This window comes from Lineus longissimus, chromosome 1, assembly GCF_910592395.1.
Source record: "Lineus longissimus chromosome 1, tnLinLong1.2, whole genome shotgun sequence".
Taxonomy (NCBI): Eukaryota; Metazoa; Nemertea; class Pilidiophora; order Heteronemertea; family Lineidae; genus Lineus; species Lineus longissimus.
Genome location: NC_088308.1, coordinates 2483971 through 2505802, shown reverse-complemented (window position 1 = coordinate 2505802; position 21832 = coordinate 2483971). Strand labels below are relative to the sequence as shown.

Genomic DNA, 21832 nt, shown 5'->3' with positions numbered 1-21832 from the left:
CTTTGGGCTCAAGCTCCCTACCTTTGCCTCCATCTACACCTTTGGCTCCTTGTTGAGCTTGGCCACCTTTTCTTTAGGATCTACTCTCCCGGCGCGGAGGAAATCGCCTGCCCTTGTGTCAGTCACCAGCGGATCTTGCTGCAAACGAAGGAAAGAGCCACGTATCAGGAGCCACCAGTGCTTGTGGGAGTATAACAATCGCATGTTAACTCCTTTGGAATCGTCACAAGTGAGGTAATGTGTTGAAAAGAAGAACCTTTTCTAACCTGCCGTCCGTCCCATGACCTTGCTCACATTTGAAGAACTCGGTGTCGAAATGGCCTGGCGTAACGCAGAGACCATTTCGACACTTCTTCATGTATATACAGTATATCACAATGAGTTGGAGACGTTGGCAACCTACAGTTGGTATATGTATCAGAGCGGCTGTTAAGTGTACCAAAGAGAGTTCCTTTGGATACAACTATGCTGGAACGGAGAAACAAATGAGTGCTGTTTGATACTTCCAAGTAAAAGGTCAACATGCATATCTATCGCACTGTCAATCAAGACGTAAAGACTAATAGTTGATGTTATCTTACAATGCAGTCTGCGAAAAGAATATCGTTAATGTATCTCTGATGTATTAAAGAACATCATTATCCTTCCAGGATCAATTCGATGTTAGTAAAGAAATAATGGCCATGATAAGATGAAGAAACAGTCGAACTCGAGGCTGTCTTGAATTGCACCATTAAGATTGATCTGATCCAAAGAGCATGCCTTGCAGCCAGCGCCTCTACACCACTTGGGAAGTTTAGACAAAGCCTGTTGCCAAGTCGTTTCTACAGAGCGTTTCCAGCCCATTTATTACGTTCCCTTCGGGTAGAGCTCGAGTTGCCAACTAATTTGCCAAGCACTGCTCGGGGGCCGTAACAGAGTCTAATTGTTAACACAGATGCGACCAGGAGCGACGGCCAGGTCAAATGGTATTAGAGATCGATGCTCCTACATGTATACAGACTAGGTTGCTCCGTACACGCGTTGTCATTCAGTTACCCGTTGATTTAAGCTAATGAACCCGTTTTCTTGAGCAGAGAACATCGCTTATGCTGTGGCAGACTGAACCTGAATTAAACAGTATTTGCTTCAAGCCCCGCGCCGACATCTATGTAAATGATGGCTTCTCAAGTCTACATGCACATTCCCACGGAAAGCCATCTCAGAAATGAAGATTGGAAAAACGCCGTCACGATTGCGATACGATTTCATTTAGAATTAGAGCCAATATCCTTAAGTGTCGATGCTAAAGCCAGCTGCACCGCTTTTACAACACAGCAAACGCAATGATCACTTGTCTATGGATACTTGTCCCGCGAGCTTATTCAGTCAATAGTAATCCTATCGTCGCCGAGAGAGAGGAATATTGGGTTAACACACGACGCAAACATGGTAGACCTCCTTAGAGAACCATCGCCGACATTTAAGCGAGATGCGGTGTTTCTGAGACATTGTCAATAACTGTTATAGAATTCATTTATCATGTAAAAAGGATGGGTCTCTGATAACATAGTTTTGCAGGCGCTGCTTCTATAATCTTGTACAGTGGCCACCTGCACGCCGCTCAGGTTTCTCATTTATTTGTAAAATTGTTATGGCATTTCTCTTTGGGATTATAAAACCTTAACGTTCCCTATAAGATGTTGGTGTAGATGGGGATACTACCCTAGCATATACTGTTTTAACGATACCAACAACGACTTCGTTTCAATGGCAATCTTAACTTTCGGTCACTGATTTCTTATAAATCGTCATAGAAGGCTTGGACATGAGAACACTTTTTCCACATCACACCGATTCTTCTGCAAACTCCAGTAACCATTATCCATCTTTGGGCGCATGTTTGGAAGGTCAAACGGCACTTAACCGATGGCGCAGATGTTACCAGTATTCTACTACCGGTATCAAGTAAGGAGATGTGCAACCAAACCAAATCAAAAGCTAATGTCGCATGGCATTCATGTCAACTTTGCTGAGCATGGCAAGTTTTAAGAATCTACTGCTGTTTTGAGGCCTTATTTGCCACCGGACTTGCATGTTCTGCTGAAAACGAATCCCAAAAATATCGATGCATAGAGGTGCATGTGCACACGAATGATTGGGCATGCTTAATCGTATACGAACCGAGCACATAATAAGTATTGCTGTCGCTCGCGAATTGGGCACGTGATAAGTATTGTGATCAGCATGCTAAATCGTTTTGTTAGCATGCAAATTATGCCGTAAACAAGTGATAAATCCGGTACTAATGTCGACAATGCATGCCCTATCGCCTGTATGTGCTAAATAACAGTTGCGTAACTGATTCAGCATGACATCAAAGTAATGATCAACAATAATGACCGTTGTTTGTTGAGACAAATCGTTTGCTCTAAAGGTTGATTTATCGTTTGGTACAACAACCCGTTTTTCCTCACTGAGGAGCTGCAGTAAGCAGACGCCGCGAAACTCCATTGATGTTTTGGCCGAACCAGCCCCCTCATTTATAGCAATGCTGGCCACACTGTTGAAATAAGAAATGTTTCTGAATGAAAGGTTTCTCAGGAAGTGCTCTTCCTTTGACTGAAACTGCAAGCATTGTACCAAAGTTCCAAATACAACAAGCACAGCACTCTGGGGTGAACATAAACGAGCGAGGGTCACAGGAGAAACAACAGCTGAGAGTCTAAAGGCAGACATCCACATCAAGACAACATCTAGGGAGTTCGTAGGTTGTATTCCTCAAGATGGACTAGTAGATAGATGCCGCGTCGAAACAGTTACTTTGATAACCAAGGACATACATTGTAAAGTGCCATTGCGATTGCCATAGATTAAAAGACCCCATGTTTTATTACCGTAATGAAATGGAGCTTTCCTCCAGGCGCCGCTGATATAAAACAAGCATATGGTAGCATCGAGCTTCTAAACAGTTATTGGAAATTATGGAGGAACTGTTCCATATCATGACAATAATTCGATCATCATTTGTATTCTTGAATGTGACGAATGTGATAGCATGGTGTAATATTTCATAATGTGATGTGTAGGCTGGTACACGTGTCTGATAAAAACCATTAAGGGTTGATGACGAACTGTCAGGAGCCCAGGGAAATACTAACATCAGTAAATTGCAACTTATTACTTATTACTTATTCAAGTTAAGAGTTCTATTTTCATAAGCGGGACCCGAATGTTTTTTCCAAATATTTCACCGTATCGTACAGTTCGAGTCGAGCCCAGAAGAAAATATGGCGCCACGATAAGTTTTTTTTAACGAAATGACACCCATGCCTAACAGTCAGTTATCAATTTCTAGTCTAAAACATTTCAAGCAGATTAAAACGTGATGTAATTTTCTTTATATCGACAATTTCTAATGAAGATACGCAATGACGCCAGTGCATTTAAGACTGGTGCGTGATTTAATAATCCGTGCTCAAACAAGGAAGCGAACTAAGGAATGTTTCACTGGCCGTTAGGGCCATGTGGTCGAGTACGGCCCTTGACACAGTGACGACTCCGTCATCGCCCTTGTAGACACAACAGAACAAGTCTACGACCATGCGAAAAGGAATATCAGAGACACTTTACATAAATTTTAGGTTTGGACGGGGTAAGAGTGGATACATTCAACAGAAAGACATACATGGACATCCCATTCCCAAACTCTACAGAAGATCACAGAAAGACGTGCAGCCCGCTCCAAAACAGGAACCTCCAACTGCGAACAGTTACCTATCTATATAGCAACATGTATTTCTATGCTTTGCGACGATGATGCTGTGTGCATCTCCTCACGATTTGCATTGAACTTAATGATAAGCCTACAAGCCGATAGACATTAATGAGTGCATTATCAGCTTGCTATTATGTGACAGTGCCATACCTGCGATCTCCATTGTACTGATGAGTCCTAATAGTAGGAAAGTGTCATTATCAATTAACAGTAATCATATTAATTACGATTTCCATCCATGTATAACCATAACCATAACCATATATTGACCGAAAGTATTCGCGATGAGAATTTGACAGTAACCGGAGAAAATCGACTTTGTTGACAGGCCCAGTCTCTACAAGGAATAATCATGGATAAGATGCCGGTGCTTGAGATCAACCTCTGGCATTGTGGCTGTACTACCATAACACTGTTAGGTCAAGTTTTGTGTATCAAGTCACAGGCAGAGGCGTGATTAAGTGATTAAGGCGTGATAATGATAGAATCGCCTGTCGTTCGGTGTCACATAAAAAGAGGTGACGGTATCAATTGCACGAGCTAAAAGCTTCTAAGACGGGTTCGTATTTGCTGGTGGTCTAGGAATTGCAGTTGTACACAGTGCCACCGTGCTTTTCTATGAATGCAAACTTGCTGAACCTCGGCACTTTTAGTATTCACAACGGTAGTGTTTTTGTGATTTTCAGAGCATCAGGCCTCTTCTCTCCGGTTACTTCAGGTTCATTTGTATAATCCGTTTATCGTTTGATGATGTAATTAATCTAGTGAACATGGTGGACCGACCATTGAAAGTTTGCCTTGTAAACGGTCATCTTACCCTTCAACAGAACAAAAAAGGGCTCTTGGGGGTAAAAAAATCTAATAGTATGAGACAGTGTATCCCTAAAATGCTAAGACCAAGTTAGTCATATCAGTAATATTGGATGTGATATGCCTTCGTATGGTAAGAAGTTCTTATTTCATCCAAAGAAAGTACTAGTATAAGACTAGTCTTCATTTTGACTCCAGATATGATTAGTTCGTGTAGCCAATTGGATCGTGCATTTCTGGGACAACCTGTATAATCATGTGTAAACCTTACAATAGTACCACGATTTGGACAAAACAAGGGGTTCTGCACTGTACTGGGTCGTACTAAGGTGTACAACGTCACAAAACTGGCAAGAAAAAAACACCATGTTCACAGACTAGGGCAAATCGCTTTCACTAATTTCAAGTTGTACTGCGCGGCGGAATATAGATCTGACCCAATGTTTTGTTACCAGGAAAAATATGCTTTCTGGTGTTTGCTTTTTCTAATTGTATTTTCATGCTATACTTCTTTACGATGCTGTTAAGCACCGTATTGGCAAGGCCGGAACGTCAGCACGTGGTTTAACATTGTTTGATCGCCCAACTTTGACTTACGGAGAACAATTGAGTAAGCGCTATCAGCTCTCTTTGATCTGTCCACGTTTAAAGTGAATCCGACAGATTAGCACAACGTAGTTGAAGAACACTCTTCTGCGTGGCGGTAACGAGACTTGATTTGTTGATGGACATGTCACTTTGAGCATTTCTATCGATTGATACGCCACTTTAAACAGTTCCCTTAAACAGTTCCCATAGAAATAATTACAAATCAATCTGATAATGTTTCCTAAACGTCATTACGGGGTATATCTGCCACGCCGATTTCATTATCCATCTTCCCTTACTAACAGGCGAGATTTGGTGAACGGTTTCTTATGCTCACCATATGCGACATGCTTCAGCAAAATCGAAGCCTCATTTATGATCAACCAAGCTATACACGAGACCATCTTATATGACTATGTAGCGCAGCCAGGAAATTGGTGGATGTAACAAATCACCCGAGGCTCAATACAACCTCTTTATTAACAGCCGAGGCGTTGGTGAAGGAGAGCAGACGCGGCTGCCCGTAATGAGCACTCGAGGAAGGAAAGACAGCCGAGCAAAATGGCTTGTCACAAGAATTATTTTTTTCTGAGATTTTCCCCCGGATTTATCTGGGTGAAGATGAGCGCTTGATGGATGGATGGAAACAAATGCATTTTCACTAGACCACTTAACAGCTGACCAAAAAATGAAATATTGACTTTAGATCTGAGCGTCAACTAGGAAATTATTCGCTATACAAATATTGGGCAATTTGAAATGTACAGTACGAGGAGACCTTGTAGAAAACCTACTGTCATTCGAGCATACCGTGTGGCCGGAAGTCGAACCCGGAACGGCGCTGATATTTCCATTGCGCCTCTCCGATAGCACGACCACTGAATATTTTCATTCATCGACTAGTAGAAATACTAGGTCCGTGGTTGAAACTGATGACTGTTGGTTGCTGTCGTTAATATGGGCTAAGGTGAAGGTATTGCCGGTGCCGAGGGAACATGTATTGATCGTGAAGAAAGCGGACCGGAGAGTGGCATTGATCATGCACTTAAACAGAGGTTAGGTGATCAAACAATGTCATAGTGCTATTGACGTGTCATCCATTAACTGATTTTGGTTTCCATGGATTTAAAGGATGAGAAGAAAGCAGAAAGTAAACAACTGAACACAAAGAACTTCCCAATTCTTTGCCTTTACTTATACTCTTGAGGTGATTTCTCCTGATTCATTTTTTCTCTCCATTCTTGTCCCCTCTTACCTGTGTTGATGCATTTCTCGTCAACTCCATCAGCATCCGCCGTCTCTCTGAGTACATAAGTGCTACACTCATTAAAACTAAACCCATCGAAACTACTAATAACGTTGGACCCAATGATCTGCAAAACAAAAATATGTGGACATATTTAATGAAGAAATATGAAACGTACCCGCTCATCAACTATAACGACGAAGAACGAAGGTGTGTGTTACCATCAGTTGATAAAGACCAGTTTTTATGAATTCTTGGTGATACTGTTATCATCAAGACCGCGTGGCTTTTTACATTTAGTAGCCCGCGGAATCAGGGAACTCTTCACAAATCGTCGGTTAAATGCATTACTTCGTTACTCGTTGTTGGTAGTTCTTCGTAAAGGTTGCGAGACCTGCCGGTGGTCCTTGGCACTAGGTAGATGAAATCATGTAATATGATCTTACTGGTTTCGCACTCCTCAAATGATGTTAGTTCAAACAAGACAGATAAGTGTATACTGTCCGTTACATTTGCTACTGATTTGCTAAAAACAATGTCAATGTACATTGTATCATAACTACCGTGCGTTTTGGTGGGTAAGTGGAAACAAAATGTGTAGCCACGGATTATAGCCAATGGCAATGAAGAAAAAACTCTCGTGGATGTCAAGTGTTACGACGTGAGATCAGAGTCTAGACCCTGGTGAAACGATCAAATCAATAGCTGCATCAACTGTATATAGACTGGGCGTATTAATAATGAATCGATAGAAAGATTTAACACGAAAATAGTTGAAACCCGAGAAATAAGATAATTGGAAATGAAGTGCTTTAACGTCAGTCGCGGATAACTTCGTTGTCTTAATAAAGTGCGTATTTCAAAGTTATGATTAAAGTGCACCGATTAAATTGATACATGTAGATAATAAAATCATAAAAGATTAGCAGATACGGTTTTATTGGCCGTTGTTGACCGTGGAGCGATCGAGTTGATTATCCGTCCAACTTCGGGGTAAGGCCTGTTCCACAACTGCATCTACAAATGAAGTCTCCCCTCGCCTGATCCTCTGACGGTAGCCCTTTCTACTGTCATAGCAGCGTATGAAAGAAAGTGTATATAATGTGTTTCTCATAACGTGCTCATTGCCAAGGTGACGTGCATTGAAGAAAGAGTAATACAGCTGAGTTAGCGAGCCAGCAATAGCGATAGTATGGTTTTAATGCAGTTATGCAGCGGTTAATGTAAATCCTGTACCCACGTCGGTAGGGGTACAGGCTTCATATTGGTCGCTGCATTAAAGCTTTAGACATACAGGTTGGCCTTACGTATAACTTCTTTACATGCACATGTTTTTAGAGAACCCCTGACTTTCACTGGCTGAAATTCCTAGTGAATAAGCCAATAAACGTATGTACAACCTCAGTAACACGTATCAAAACCCTTCGCTGCCCTAATAAACTATGCCATATAGATTTGCAATGATGCCAAGGTTGTGGTCTCCAGTTCACTCTTTTTCTACTTTAGTCATACCATTGTTCACAGTAGCCGTGATCTCACTAACCTGACAGAAGATCTGAGTCAGCGATTGATAACAATTAGGGTGAACAAGTAGGACCGGTGTAATGTTTTTGAGTGTTTCTGTTTTTGAGTGTTTCCCCTCATTGTTTGGGAACGCTCAAAAATAGATTGACAAGTTTTTCTGTGTATCCCCCTATTGAAAAGTCGTGGTCTCTCTAGCTGCCTATTGTTTGGAAACACTGACACATGGGAAACAACCACAGATGTTACACCGGTATGGAGTTATCACATTGTCCATTACATTATTGCAATTAAACGAATTTAGGCCGAGCCGAATACACGGTCTATTATCTTTAAACAAAGCCCGCTCATACCTAAATTCCCATGGCATTGTTCTACTGTTATATCAAAGGGTCATCAGGGCAAATCTTGGTAATATCTACCCCACGAAAGAGCTTCCGTGGAGGTCAATAGCCCGAGGCTGGTATTGGCAAAGAAACGTAATGTCATTACCACCAATCCTTTGGGTTCCTGAGGAATCTTCGTTTCCAAGATTATGACCGGAAAGCTGTGCATCTAAAGACCGTATACGTAAGGACTACCTCTATAGCGTTGGTGTGAGAAGATCTCATAAAATACTTACTCTTTGCCTGGGGTATTTAAAGGACTGAAATACAACAGGACCGCGAAATTAATGGCCGACTTCTTTTGCGTGACACTGTTTGAAAAGGTCATAGGATGCTTTGCATCAAACGCGACGAGGCTTTTTTCTTCGGCTAATGATAAAATTTGTTACCAGACTTTACTTTGATGAGCATAATGAACTGGTCTGATTTTTTCGTGACACGGTTTCAGAAGGTCATAAAATGTCATGCATCAAACGTCACTTGCTACTTTCTTTGACGAATACAAAAGTTATGACATCCGAAATCAGCATCACTCAGACTGGTATAATGAATTGGCAAAATCATTTTGCAGATGCCCCTCCGGACACATTTCAAGAAGGTCATGAAATGCCATGCATTCAATGCAAACTGATTCTCTGCACCGCAGGGATCTTTTATATTTTCAGTATATATAAAATGTTTAGGGATGTTAAACTGCCTATGATCTGGATGCAATTTCTTCAGACAACAATACCAAATATGGCGAGGCGTTGGGGTGTCGTGGGCGAACCTGAGTGTAAAAGCTTTCAGAATAAGAGTCATATCGTAACGAAACCATAGAAAGCACTCGGACAAGTTACTCAAGAACTCATCATCGTGCCCATCGCCTTATGGTTCACTTTCCGATGTTGTTTTTAAAAAGACCGTCACGAATTAGTTTTAGCCACCACCAGAATGACATGCAGAAAGATATCTATACAGATTTCACGACGGCAACCTGTATGCAAGGTGGCGTGTCGAAGAATTGCTGCTTGGATACAAAAACTATGTCCGTCCAATACAAACGGGCTCTATAATTCTGTTCTACGTATCATGTTGCAATTATCATTCGACGACTTTGCAGGTCTACCTGTTTCTTTCCGCGATAATACTCAAAAGAAGAAGCCTAATGCGGTCACGAGGTTGTACGATGTGCAGTAAAGCTTCACGAATCGTTGAGTCTAAAATGGCAAGTGGTGGATTGTACCAATAACACTTACTACCTTACAGTTTCTGAAGGTGCAAGAGCTGGTTGCGCTTCTATTTATTGAAGATTACATGTTTTAAAAATGAATTTGACATCAAATCGATGTTCTAATTTATGGCAGGTGACTAATCGACTCGCTCATATAATGGCTTTGAGAGGAAAGAATGCTCTCGGAAATTGAACCACTGGGTTTCCATGGATCTAGGTCTGAAAATAACAAACGGGGCATTCTTGTGTTTGTTTCTTTAACAGCCATGTCGTCTGCAGCGAGTGATTAGGATGTTGTGGAAATGAGAAAAGGCAGTAAAAATAATAGAGAGGAAACGGCAAAATACTCCTCTGAGGGCGGAAGGCAGTAAAATGAATGACGAGTTTGTTCAGCCAGTCCCACCGATGACCTTCACGGTGATGGACTGTTGCACCTAAAGTTTTAAATGACCTCTTTTAATAATTTCGTTTTCGCTTTTAAGTGTTTTGGTGTCTTGCGCTGCAGACATTCATTTTTCACTCATGATTTAGGAACCCCAAGGGTCCAGTGAAAGGGATATGACATATGAAGTCATTGTATGCTTCTACTACTTACATGTCTTCAGGTTTATTTGAGATAGCCCACACGGCCGGCCCCAGGAGGATGAGGCCGACCACACACAGTATTACGGATGGTATAACAAGACGCCTCGTGAAAAAAGGAACACATCCGTCTTGATTATTGTTGCTTTCTCGAGGCATTTCTCACAGCTTGGAATCTAAAGGCTTGCATAGATCTGAAACGAACAAAGTTGAGAATATAATGAGACAATATAAATTGCCTAGATCTGGCATTTAAAAAAACTTCAGAAGATGGTTCAGCATTTTCTTCTACACGGCAAATGAGTCCACTCCCTTCGTTAGACATACTACGCACATGTCCCGATATTCATGACATTCTTTAACCTGCACTGGAAGAGGATTACACGACAGCCACTTGTCCTTTTCCAACACGTGACATCTGTAATTTCTTGTGACACGAACATGCTTATGGTACTCCCTCGGCCATATCCAAGATTGATTTCCTCCCTGAAATGTTACTAGAATGAATACCCGACCACCGCAGGAATTACTATGGGTATGCTGTCATCCTCAGCGTACCGCGGGAGTTTCTAAATTAGATAGCGAGATTTGATAAAGGAGAGCTTTCAATGCTTTTAGCACATAACATTCGAAGAGGATATGTCGAATGTGTCATGATGTCACCTATGGTCTGGAAATGATTTTCAATGAATTCACACGAGGGATAAAATTACTTGATGGTGAAGTACGCAATGGTAAAGCTGACACCAAGTGTGATGAATGTTTATATGTGAAGTGTGTACTTTTCAAATGCATTTTGTGCCCATCATCTCTAACAGAGTAGATTCGTCTGGTTGAAGAAATTCGACGGCGCATAATTTTTAATAAGTATCTTTCTGTTCCTCAAAGAAAGCCTATACCCTTTGCTTTTTAAGTAAGAAACCAGCATAGTTACTGTTTCTGATGAAGGTGGATATCTTTTTTAACACATCGAAATCGTCATATTCCTTTGATAAGAAACAAACTGCCAAATGCATTAAGATTGACATTTAGGTTTTTCAGCTGTCATGAAGGATCTCTCAGGAAGAAAAATAGCTGTGAACTCCTCCACCAATTCCGTAATTACCTTACTTAAAAATCGTGTGCAGCTCTGAAGGATAAGAAGGTTTGATGTTATTGAAAGCGCTGACATTTTCGTAACGGCTAATTCTGCGGTGCATCTAAAGACAGCCAGAGGATTTAGATAAGTACGGACGAGTCTGAAGAACTGTCTCCTATTGTGTGATGTCAATATTGTATTCACTGAACAAAACCACCCATCAGCATACGTTTTATAACAGGCTGTCATAAACACAAATTGTTGAATAGGCATTTTATGAGTTTCCTCAGATCCGGTGTCTCATTGTAATGTCTTAGCCGCAATATGCACTTGTTTGGATTCTTACAAGATGTGTCCTGCAGAATCTATAGAAGGGCGGATTAGTAAGAATCACAGCTACAAAAGTTGTTTTGCCCAGAAATAGCGAGCACATCAGGCGATTATGATACATCTAACACTTTTTCAAATACATTTAGCTCAAAATAGATATACATGCACAGTCATTCTCTATTTTTCATTCCTAAGATTTCGAATGCTGTAGATAGACAAGTACGCTAGAAAATAGCATCTCCGTTGCGGAACATGGTATAGCTCTTGCACAGCAGTATAGTCAGAAATATCAAATTGGACAAGTAAGACAATTACCACTGGTGGCATAATTTCTGAACACACTGGGGAAGGAGGGAACTGTGTTTGGCTAATTAATTGATCACCCAGCGTGCTGTACCTGATGTAAATAACAATCACCCTGGCACTGCCGTGGCAGTAAACACCGCCCGTATCACTGATACAACATGGTACAGGTTTACCCCTGATACATGTTTAACCCCGGGGACGGTTTTGTATGCGTGTTTACAAAAAAGGTCCGTCAAGTGACTGTCGTCGTTGTATACCAACAGCCACCACCATATTCTGACGACAAAGCAAGAACTTATACTAGCATAACAAGATTTTTGCGGGGCGACAGTGTGCTGTAACCTATATACCACTGCTATACCAAGCGATATGTACAGGTGGAATCAACCTGGTAGAACTTAATAAATGTACAACAAAATAAAAGTCACAATGTACCTATACCTCCAATCAGCATGTATACGTCATTGCATCAGCTTAATTTAGCAAAGAAATAAAAACAATCTGACTTTCAACAACAACACAGAGACCTTTTCCCCTGATCGTTGCCTGGTAATCAAAACCATTAAGAAGCCATTTCGTTTTCGTAAATCTACCTTAATGAATGATCCGTTCATTTAAAACTTAATTGAATTCCTGATTTAGAGCTCACTTACGAGGATTTAGTACATCACCGTGCAGTGGCAATGACAGATCGGAGCATCAATCCACTCCGCTGAAATATCTCTGGCTTAACCCCTAAGGATCTCTTTCTGGAGACATTCTTTAAGAAAAGGTCAAAATCTCAGCTGAATAAAATGTCTCTATTATCATTTTAGAATTTCACTCTGATACGACATGTTTTCATGTCGACAGAAAACAGCTAACGTTACCGTACATCTCTATGTTTGTCAGGTTGAAAGATTTAGCCGTCTTTTTTGAAAACTCGAAGTTGACTCGTGAGGTTCATTGATGGATGCGGCCACAATCACTTCACAAAAAAACAATTTGTCCCTAGTATATATTGTCTTCCGGCATGAATTGGTCCAAGGAGTACCAGGCTTAGCATTGATGACGAATCGACAAAGTCTGTGACAAACGCAATACACACTACCAATGCATGGTGGGTTCATGAAAATGCTCTGACCTACATGTATAGTGAAAAGAGTGTGTGATACATGATACATTGAATTGGCGCTTGAACGTGTTCTGGATTCAACTGAATATCCAGAGTAATTTTCATCAAGAAGCATCACCAGGCTGAGCACACTTTATCGCCATCAACTCCAGCACGCTTTGATCTGATTCACCATGTCGAACATGGTCACATAAACTCATATAAACCATCATTTTCCTTTTATTCTCTGCAATTAAAACGTCCAAAAGCGAATCTTGCCTTTGCGTTCCTCGTCAAACATGCATGATTTATCAGAAGTGGCTCACCCCGCTTGGCAAAGACAACCCCGGCTTATAGAGCGGTGTGACAAGCCTCCTTAAACAGAGCCTTCGGCAAGAGAACATGAAACCCATAAGAAAGTTGAATGTTCGCTGGAGGCAGAGCACTCAGACGCGGCCCTTCAGAATGGTTTAACAGGCAGAGAAGTTGTCTACTAGGGAACATAAGGCACTGGCCTCTTGTCTTCTAGGGGTACAAAGGGCACTGGTGCAAACTTGTCATTAACCTCCTGTTATTGTTTCGGCATGAAGGATGCAATCCATTTCAGTTGCTTTTTTAATGACTTTTGTTGGGATGTAACAGGAATGCAGTCGCTTCGGCATCCCTGATATCTGTTGCACTTGATGTCTACTGTTGTGGTGCTGCTACTATCTAACCATGAGAAGATGCTGGGTAAGAAATGTGCTTATACCAGCGTCGTTTTCATCACAATTGCCCATGCATGCGTCATTAAAATTGTGATTCCCATGGTGACGAAACTAACGAATGTACCATGAATAACATACTAACTGGAACAAATGTTTGATAAAATAGGTATGATTATTTATTTTCTTACTTGATAATGAATTAATCGATTAGTGTAATATCCAGTCTTTTATATGTCGTCATCACTGACGCAGGAACACGTCCCAATAATACTACTTACCGAAAAAAAATTATCAGTCGAACAGTAGTATCATAGGCATTTTGCTTTTGGCTTATGGTATAAATCTATATTAACTCAATATAGTTTAGTCATGTCGTCGTCACTGTAGACCGTCATAACAATTTACTGCCAGGCGACTTATACGAAAGTATTGTTTATATATTGACTTTTAATTGATTCCACTTTTTCAAAATGCTCTTAATTCATAAACCTTTGCTATTTCTTCATCAGGGACACTGAATCACGTCACCCGAGTAGGCCAATAAACATGAATGAAGTAGTTTGCAACCATCCAATAGTATCTATTAGAAAAATACTGCTGCTGGATAATTGATAGGCGTTTTACTTGAATATTAATTGCAACCTTTTAAACACAAGGCGTATTTCATCACAATCAGTGAATTATGACATCATGGTGACGAACCTTTATTTGCTGACAGCTACTTCTAGTTTATTGGCTTTAGCATGCAGGTATCCATTATCAATGAAGATAGATCGTCTCTATTTGAATAATTAAAAGCCCAGTCTAATCATAGCAAACAGAATGCCATCAATACATCGATTATCGAAGACTTGCTGTGATATTTTTCTGTTCTTGAAGCATTCCCGCAACCTCTTCGAAGCTTATGGAAACCTTTCGAGCCATACGTGTCCACGGACAGATTGTTCGCGTGAGGCAATATATAGAATGACAAGATAACACTTCTAGCAGTCCTGTTAACTTCAGAGAGAGAGTGAAGAAATATAAATTATCGCTTACGGAAGGTAATGAAGCTCATAATTCCTTTACATGTACATTTGCCTTGTGTTTCGATTACACTTCACTTAATACTCTTTAATAGTTTTTCGATTGCCGATTCAAATTGCAGAATCAGATTATATTTTCAAAGCAACATCATCGACCTTTTTTGAATGTATCTTGAAACCAGGATAGGTTATTGGCACATCATAAATTATAAAGAACTTCATAATGTTTACCTGGACAGTTACTTCTGGATGACAAGAATCTTCAAGAATCTTCAACCTAGCACCCTTATAGCAACAGTTTATACATGGTTTGTTTTGCGTTCAGCGCCCTTGAATCTCTATTTTGATCATTGGCCCAATTGATACTTCGTATCATGTAAAATGAATGCTGCAATCTTGCATGACGGAGTTTTTGACGGACGATTTGGTAATGTTTGCTCTCGTGTGTAACACGGAATACCACATGGTATCCACCTAGTTAGGCGTCAGTAACGTCTCAGCATCTTTGCAATGAATACAGATATTAAGGTAATGTGGTGAACGTGGTCAGGAAGAGGTAGGCTCATGATGTCAACTGCTGATAATGCTTGAATTACTAATTTGAGAAAGTCTCCGCTAGCAATTCCCCTTGAGAACTGTGTACTCAGTAACCTTAGATTCTAGTTTCGATATTTTGTGGATGACCAAGTAAAAAAAGGCTCCATGCGAACCTGTCATTTAGTAAGTCGATGCTAATTTCAATGATGCGCTCTTCCTGAACCAAAATCATGTAATATCCGATTATAATTAAGTAAAAGATCTGAGTGGCCACGTGTTTAATAATTTTGATAAAATCGGAAGAGAACAGCTGCCGTGACATTTAAATTATTCCGTGCATTAGATGACGGCCTGTCTGTACGTTTGCAGTTAGAATAAAGAACTTAATGAGAAAACAATGATGTCTAGAGATAATCATAATTTTCTGAGAAGAGGTGTGTAGAATTCATGAAAAATAACCTTAAGTGCCCACCTTCGATTTCGACTTGGTCGAAGATACGTTTTTATCCGTCTGAATGAGATTAATAAGCTGTTTTCCTGAATAGAATGAGATTTCGTTTCACCCTCCCACCAAATGTCAGATTTTTCTTTTCATTGAATCTGTAGAGGAAACTTAGAAATCAGGCCAATTCCCCAATAGGGTAACTGAACACCTTCAACAGAATATTGCCCGTATCCGTTAGATATTCTTTCCAAAATTGAGGAAGGCTCGAAGTAGGTCAGAAGAGGCCATGTGGTGATGCCATGACGTCAGTTTGTGAGAGGCTATTTAGGGTTGATTTTGTCATGGTGCAGAACGGTTTTTCTCATAAATATGGGACGGACCAAGAAGTAACGATTGTTTATATTATTACTGACCGTGTAAAGTAAAGGTCTGTCACTAACTGAAGTAGGGAGGAAACGGGGTCGAAGTCAGTGATATGATGAATTCAGTAATCTGTAAGTAGTTTTCTAAATAATTTCTGACAGTTCTATACAAAACTTTCTGCGATTTGACATGGAGACAGCTCTTTCATTTTCAGTCATGTCGTTAGTTAGTCAAGTACCGGTATCGTGATCATAGGCTCTCAGAAATGAATATTTCCGAGCTTTTGAAAAACCTTTAAAGTTTTAACATCTTAGAGTGCATTTATTGGAACGGACGAAAAACCTTGATAATTATTTTAAAAAACCTTTATTTGAATGAATGAAAAGCATTTATAGGCGGCGCCTTTCCAAGAGCCTGATCAAGGCGCCACCCCGTTCAAAACCGAAAACATCATTCAGAGAAGTGCTTCTTAAAAAGCCACGTCTTTAGCTGAAGTTTGAAACTGGTGATATTTTGGCATGCCTTGACGTGGCCAGGGAGGGCGTTCCAAAGAACAGGTGCACAAGACGAGAGACTCCGGTCGCCTAGCCGAGTTCGGGTTCTTTTGACGGAGACCCGATCAAGCCCAGAATACCGCGTCTCTCGTCGGCGAGGTGCAGCACTCAAAAACCCATCGAAATATTGTGGTGCAAGACCGCTATAGATCTTATAAGCAGTCTTATAAGCAGTCTTATTTCTAAGAGTGTATGTAATACAACGTCTACAAGTGTGGTTATCGCTTCCATTTTTGACAGTAAGATTCCTTACCATTTTCCCCTCAATCTAGACGTTTATCTATAAAATGAAAAACCCAGAATATTTTTTTGTGATTCTGATAAACCACTTGGACTTAATTAATTCCGCTGAAAGACGTCTAATGTGGTGCATATTTGCGTTGACCAAAAAACATTATTTCTAGTGTATGCTAAGCTTTCGTTTCCAAAGGTTGTTGTGCTATATAACGTTACAGCTTGTCTCCTTTCTCTTGTTTTTTCCTTTCAATTATCGGTATAAAAGCACACCCGAAATTTGTTTTCTCTTCAAATTGATCAATTATTAGTATCAAACTGTCAAATGTTTATACACAAAATATCTAAATAGCTGTTCATGTTCTGAACCATTATGAAATCTATACCAGACGTCAAGTATCGTGATATCCTGAAACACAATTACCTCTGGTGCTGTTGGATATGTCGCTTTCCTTTCTAACATAAGGATTTCTTCCTCCAAATGACCCCCTAAATCTAGATATGATAATTGGCTTTCATAACTATTTTAGCCAACGAGTATAACCAGTATATACATGTTTAACATTGCCTAATTAGTGCAGTCCAACAGTAAGTTGTCTGTATGAATCATTCTACTACATGTAAATCAGCAGAACTGTCAACTACATATCACCGTTTACTAACTAAAGAAGAATAGCGAAGAAGATCAACAGGATTAAACTTCCATCTCATTTTTGGCATAGTCACCAAAATCATTCTAGCCTCCGACCACCCTCCACCGCACCCGCAGACGCTACCCCTTCTCATGTCCGTCTGTAACAGGATCCTAGCTCAGCAGCAGCAGCGGCAAGCATCCAAATGACCTCGGAGTCAACTCTTCGAAACTTAGATTAAGGAACTTCACTTGTTCAATTTTCAGCAAAAATGGCCGAGAACATTCTGGCTGCCATCCCAATGTTCATGTTGGTCTTCCTTCTAACGAATGACAAGAGCACTGCCGACGACGGTCATATGAAGGTGTGTACTGAAGACATTATGGAACGTGGGCCAGTGGACGGCGGGCAGTGCGGGCATCAATTGGCGAATCTGGTAGACAACATATGCTACCCCCATGGGGTCTATTACGCGGCCGGGGACTTGTTCATGATGAAGAGGTTGTCTAAGAATGGTAAGTAAAAACCTAATAAAAAGCTTAAGAAGAAAGGAGCCAAGTGAAAAACCATAGTGAAATGACCAGTAATCACCTGTAGCATGCAGCACCGAAGTAACTACACTGAGCTATGGTATCAGATGATGCATGTTCAAGTCCCTTAGTCAATTTCATAGGATTTCTTATCATTCGTTGTTGATGACAAACAAGCAAACCAAAGCTTCCAACACTATAACCATAAAGGCCCTATGGGGTCGAACACTGAGCAACTCAGTGTAAGTAACGTATCATGATGAAATTGATATTTGCCAAATCTTTAAAATTCGATTGCCCAATTTGTGGCCAAGCGTGACCCTTCGACATCTGACATGCAGCATCTACCACGTTTTGTTTCACTTGTTTTATGCCATGTAGACCTATTGAAACTTGAAGTGACGGTGGCACAGTTCTGTCCCAGAGAGATCGGGAAGACAGCACTACGTTGTTAAAAGAGTTCAGGCCGAGCCCAATACATGGTCTATTGTCTTTAAACAAAGCCCGTTCACACCTGGGCCTAAATTCCATTGTTCGAGTGGGCTATCATTAAGGTTACGGCATCAACAAACTTTTTACGGACATGCCATTGACAAATGTCAGTGATGCCAAGTACCACGATTTTGAGGTATGTGACACCTGCAATATGCATAATGTCAGACATATTTTCAGGTGGAATTTCGGCCCTTAGCTACAACCCTTTCATGCCTTCCAACAAGGCCAACAGCTACCTGAAGGAGAAACGCATGGCACAAACTGGGGTGAGCGGCATCGTGTGCGAGTGTTGTTACCACAAGTGCTCCCATCAGGAATTCCATCAGTACTGTAACCTACCCGCCAAAAGGGGCTATGGAAACGATGCGATGGACTCAACACTTGCTAGAGTAAGCAGAATTCGGAACCTACCCTCGATTAAGGGAAATGGACACCACGGAGTGACCAACGATAAAGCAGGTAGAATTCCCAAGTCGTATCGCGCAAAGGACGATCGTCTTCTCGCCAGGCGTATATTCAGATTGTTAAGAGGTGACATAGAGGAAAGGAAACAGTTCAGTAGGCAAGTGATTAAGTCCATAGAGTGATGAGCACAGCAAAAACGTTCTCTGTTAAAAAAGCTGTCCTTCCGGATTCAACGTGCAGCATCTCCATAGCTTAGGGAATGTGATACTTTCTTGAAATGCTTCAGGCAATGCAATTACCATCGTGCCACACCCACTTAACTTCGTGCTGAACATATTTCCAAAACTCGAGGTTCCACCCTTGGTCAGGTTGTTCAAAACCAATTTTGTCGTTAACATTTGCGTTAACATAACCGATTGTGATCTCCTTCAATTTGGTCCACAGACTTACATGTCTTAACGCCAGGTTAAGTTAACACCAGCGTTTGGTGACAAAACTTGTTTGAACAACAGTGCCCTTGGCTTTAAAGGTGGAATTCGTGATACCCAATGGCCCAAACAGGGTCTGCAGACAAGCTGTTGGTTACTTGGCCCAAAGGTTTTAAGATCGTGTCGCCGAGACGTATTATATCTGTTTTAGAGATAGTGACGGAGGCGTATGATTGTGTAGGATGACAAAAGTTTCGAAAAGCTCTCCCACAGCCACCTATTCTGGATTTCAATTACTTGTTGGTCATTGAATTCCCAATTACCTGGCAGTTCTTTATGATGAGGCGATTGTATTCAAGTTCTATTGTTTCAAAATTGGCGTATTTTACTGACAATATGGAAAAGCAACAAAGGTCTTGTATTTGACCTTTGAGATTTTCGTGTTATTATCTATGTAATGTAACACCAAAGATCATTATTTTTAATGATAACAGCAGGTGTCAACTGACACCAGTCTGCCATCGACGAAGGTTCATTGGGCGCTGTCAACCTCATTTGCAATAATGATTGTATTGAAGATAGCGACGAGAAGGCAAGCGGTGTTTTTTTACCCTAATACGGAGGCTTCAAACAACAGAATTATTTGTGACCTCAGAGAAGTGAGGAATAATGTTATTGCATAGTGTGGGCTATTAAAGAAGTCCTATTTTGCCGATTTCAATTATGTTTCAACAGCAGACCTCATTGTCGTGACGCACTCTCGGTCTTCTCCATCGAAGAAACCCACTGTATTCAATATCCCCGCGCAGCCGGATGCCATGCAACATGCATCCCGGCATCTGCTGATCCGCTAATCCTAAACATCGCTTACTTGCAGTAATGTACATAGTTTCCAGCTTCAACAGACGTTACAACGACGATCATTCAGTATAGGTGTCATATTGTTGAATAGTTAGAAAATAAATGTAAGCAGAAATAAAATAACTTCTTATACTTTATTGCAAGATGTTTTCACCCTGTTTATATGCAAAGTCTCGAATGCGTGATTGATATTTATGAGGCGATTCGCATTCAGATCAGACATTGCGGTCTCTATCCATCATGGACGAGGAATGAAGCCGAGCTTGTCTTCCCATTTGTCATGCTACATTATTATTACCAGCAAGCAAGCTCTCAATCACAGCATCACTCGCATTACATTCCGCTCAGTCATAGCGATGCACTGCCCGCACAACGGCCACACCAGAAGATGGCCAACTAAGGAGGTAATTTCGATGGGAATGTCGTTATAGCCAAAGCACCTATTACAATCTTCTTATCGGGGCTGGACAGGCCTTAGCGACATCTGCCTAATTGAGTAGACGGTGGGCTGCGATTGGTTGAATTACTAGGATGTGTACGTGTCCTTTATGGAGGGAAATTGAGATATTCCTTTGAGGAAAAACCAATACGCGAAGCTGCACGTTTCTCCTCAATGAGCGTTTCTAACATGCCAATGCATTTACTCACACATGGTCTGGTCAGGTTTTTGATCCTTCCCAGGTCGCGTCCGGCTGCTTGAAGTAGACTGAATGAAAAAACGACATAGCACACGACCACAATGACTCTTTAACAACATCGTTTCATGTAAAACTACAGATTTCCTTTAACAGAAACATTTCTATCCAAGTGCTATATCTATCTCAATGCAGCACGTGGATTACGTGTTGATTGAACTAATATGATTTCTCGATGACAAATAATTAGTCTCGTTCCTCAGCGCAGCATTATTTTTGACTTCTTCTTTTTCTGTCTTTTAGAGTGTCGGATTACGCAGAAGGCGCTGGTTTGTTGTTTGATATGCATCCATTTCTAGTATTGACTGAAATGATACTGTTTGGCGGTGTCCGGAGTGATAGCGGGATGACATCATCTGTGCAGGCTATATGGGCAGGTTTAACAAGAGCGTACTGAACCTCCAGTGGTATTGCCTCCGTTACATCCGACCATACACGTGTTGTCTGTAAAGCTTAGCATTGTCAATACATTGAGGGTCAAGATGAGTTGGAGTATAGTCTCATCGAGAACGGACTGCATTTTCAGTACATGTCATCATTGAAAATATATACATTACTCATCGCCCAAAATGTCCTATAGTTGACGTACAGCTCTCAACTTAATATTTGATTATTTTGTTTCATCCTGTGTTGCTAAACGCAGCCTAGCATTTTAATCCAACTGCCTTGGGATGCCCAAACATCCCAATGGGTCGCAAGCACTTTGCTATTATAGTATATATGAAACAAGCTCATTCATTCCCACGGGTTTTCTTAGTCGACTTCAGTCAGTACCAGATCATCCGATGGAAATCAGTGTATAGGTAGGTTTACCTGCGCAAAGACCATGAGGCTATGAAAAGTGGCCGAATTGCCGTGAAATGATAAGTCGAGCAGCCACTTTTGCACCGCCGAGTGTTTTATAGGTCCTAATAGTGAGCAACAACGCTTTTCTCTTATATCTTAAGAGATTTACTTGTACCACATTATCGCTTCACTTGTGACAAAGAAGGCAGGTCGTCGATCAAAAGA

The 21832-nt window shown here is 40.9% G+C and overlaps 2 protein-coding genes across 4 annotated transcripts in view; one reads left to right on the top strand and one right to left on the bottom strand.

The window, feature by feature from the left end:
- The window catches only part of LOC135484506 (uncharacterized), a 47551-nt gene that overhangs the window by 6712 nt on the left and 19007 nt on the right, over positions 1–21832 (bottom strand). The window contains exons 2-6 of one of the 3 annotated variants that reach the window (XM_064766040.1): positions 10117–10297; positions 8545–8568; positions 6411–6528; positions 3908–3934; positions 22–138 (exon numbers count right to left, since the gene is read on the bottom strand). In XM_064766040.1, coding sequence (XP_064622110.1) covers positions 34–138; positions 3908–3934; positions 6411–6528; positions 8545–8568; positions 10117–10262 — 420 coding nt within the window. In that variant the 5' untranslated portion in view covers positions 10263–10297 and the 3' untranslated portion in view covers positions 22–33. The remainder of the gene's footprint in view (positions 1–21; positions 139–3907; positions 3935–6410; positions 6529–8544; positions 8569–10116; positions 10298–21832) is intronic. The other 2 variants (XM_064766050.1, XM_064766061.1) reach the window with 2 other exon arrangements.
- LOC135497815 (con-Ins Im1-like) lies at positions 15998–20186 on the top strand. Its single transcript, XM_064787751.1, has 3 exons — positions 15998–16118; positions 17674–17922; positions 18610–20186. Exons 1-3 carry the CDS (start codon positions 16100–16102, stop codon positions 19017–19019), a joined length of 678 nt encoding a protein of 225 aa, XP_064643821.1. The 5' UTR covers positions 15998–16099; the 3' UTR covers positions 19020–20186.

Coding starts and splice junctions, on each gene's coding strand:
- LOC135497815 (XM_064787751.1), top strand. Junction 17,923..18,609: donor GAAGAGGTTGTCTAAGAATG/GTAAGTAAAAAC, acceptor ACATATTTTCAG/GTGGAATTTCGGCCCTTAGC.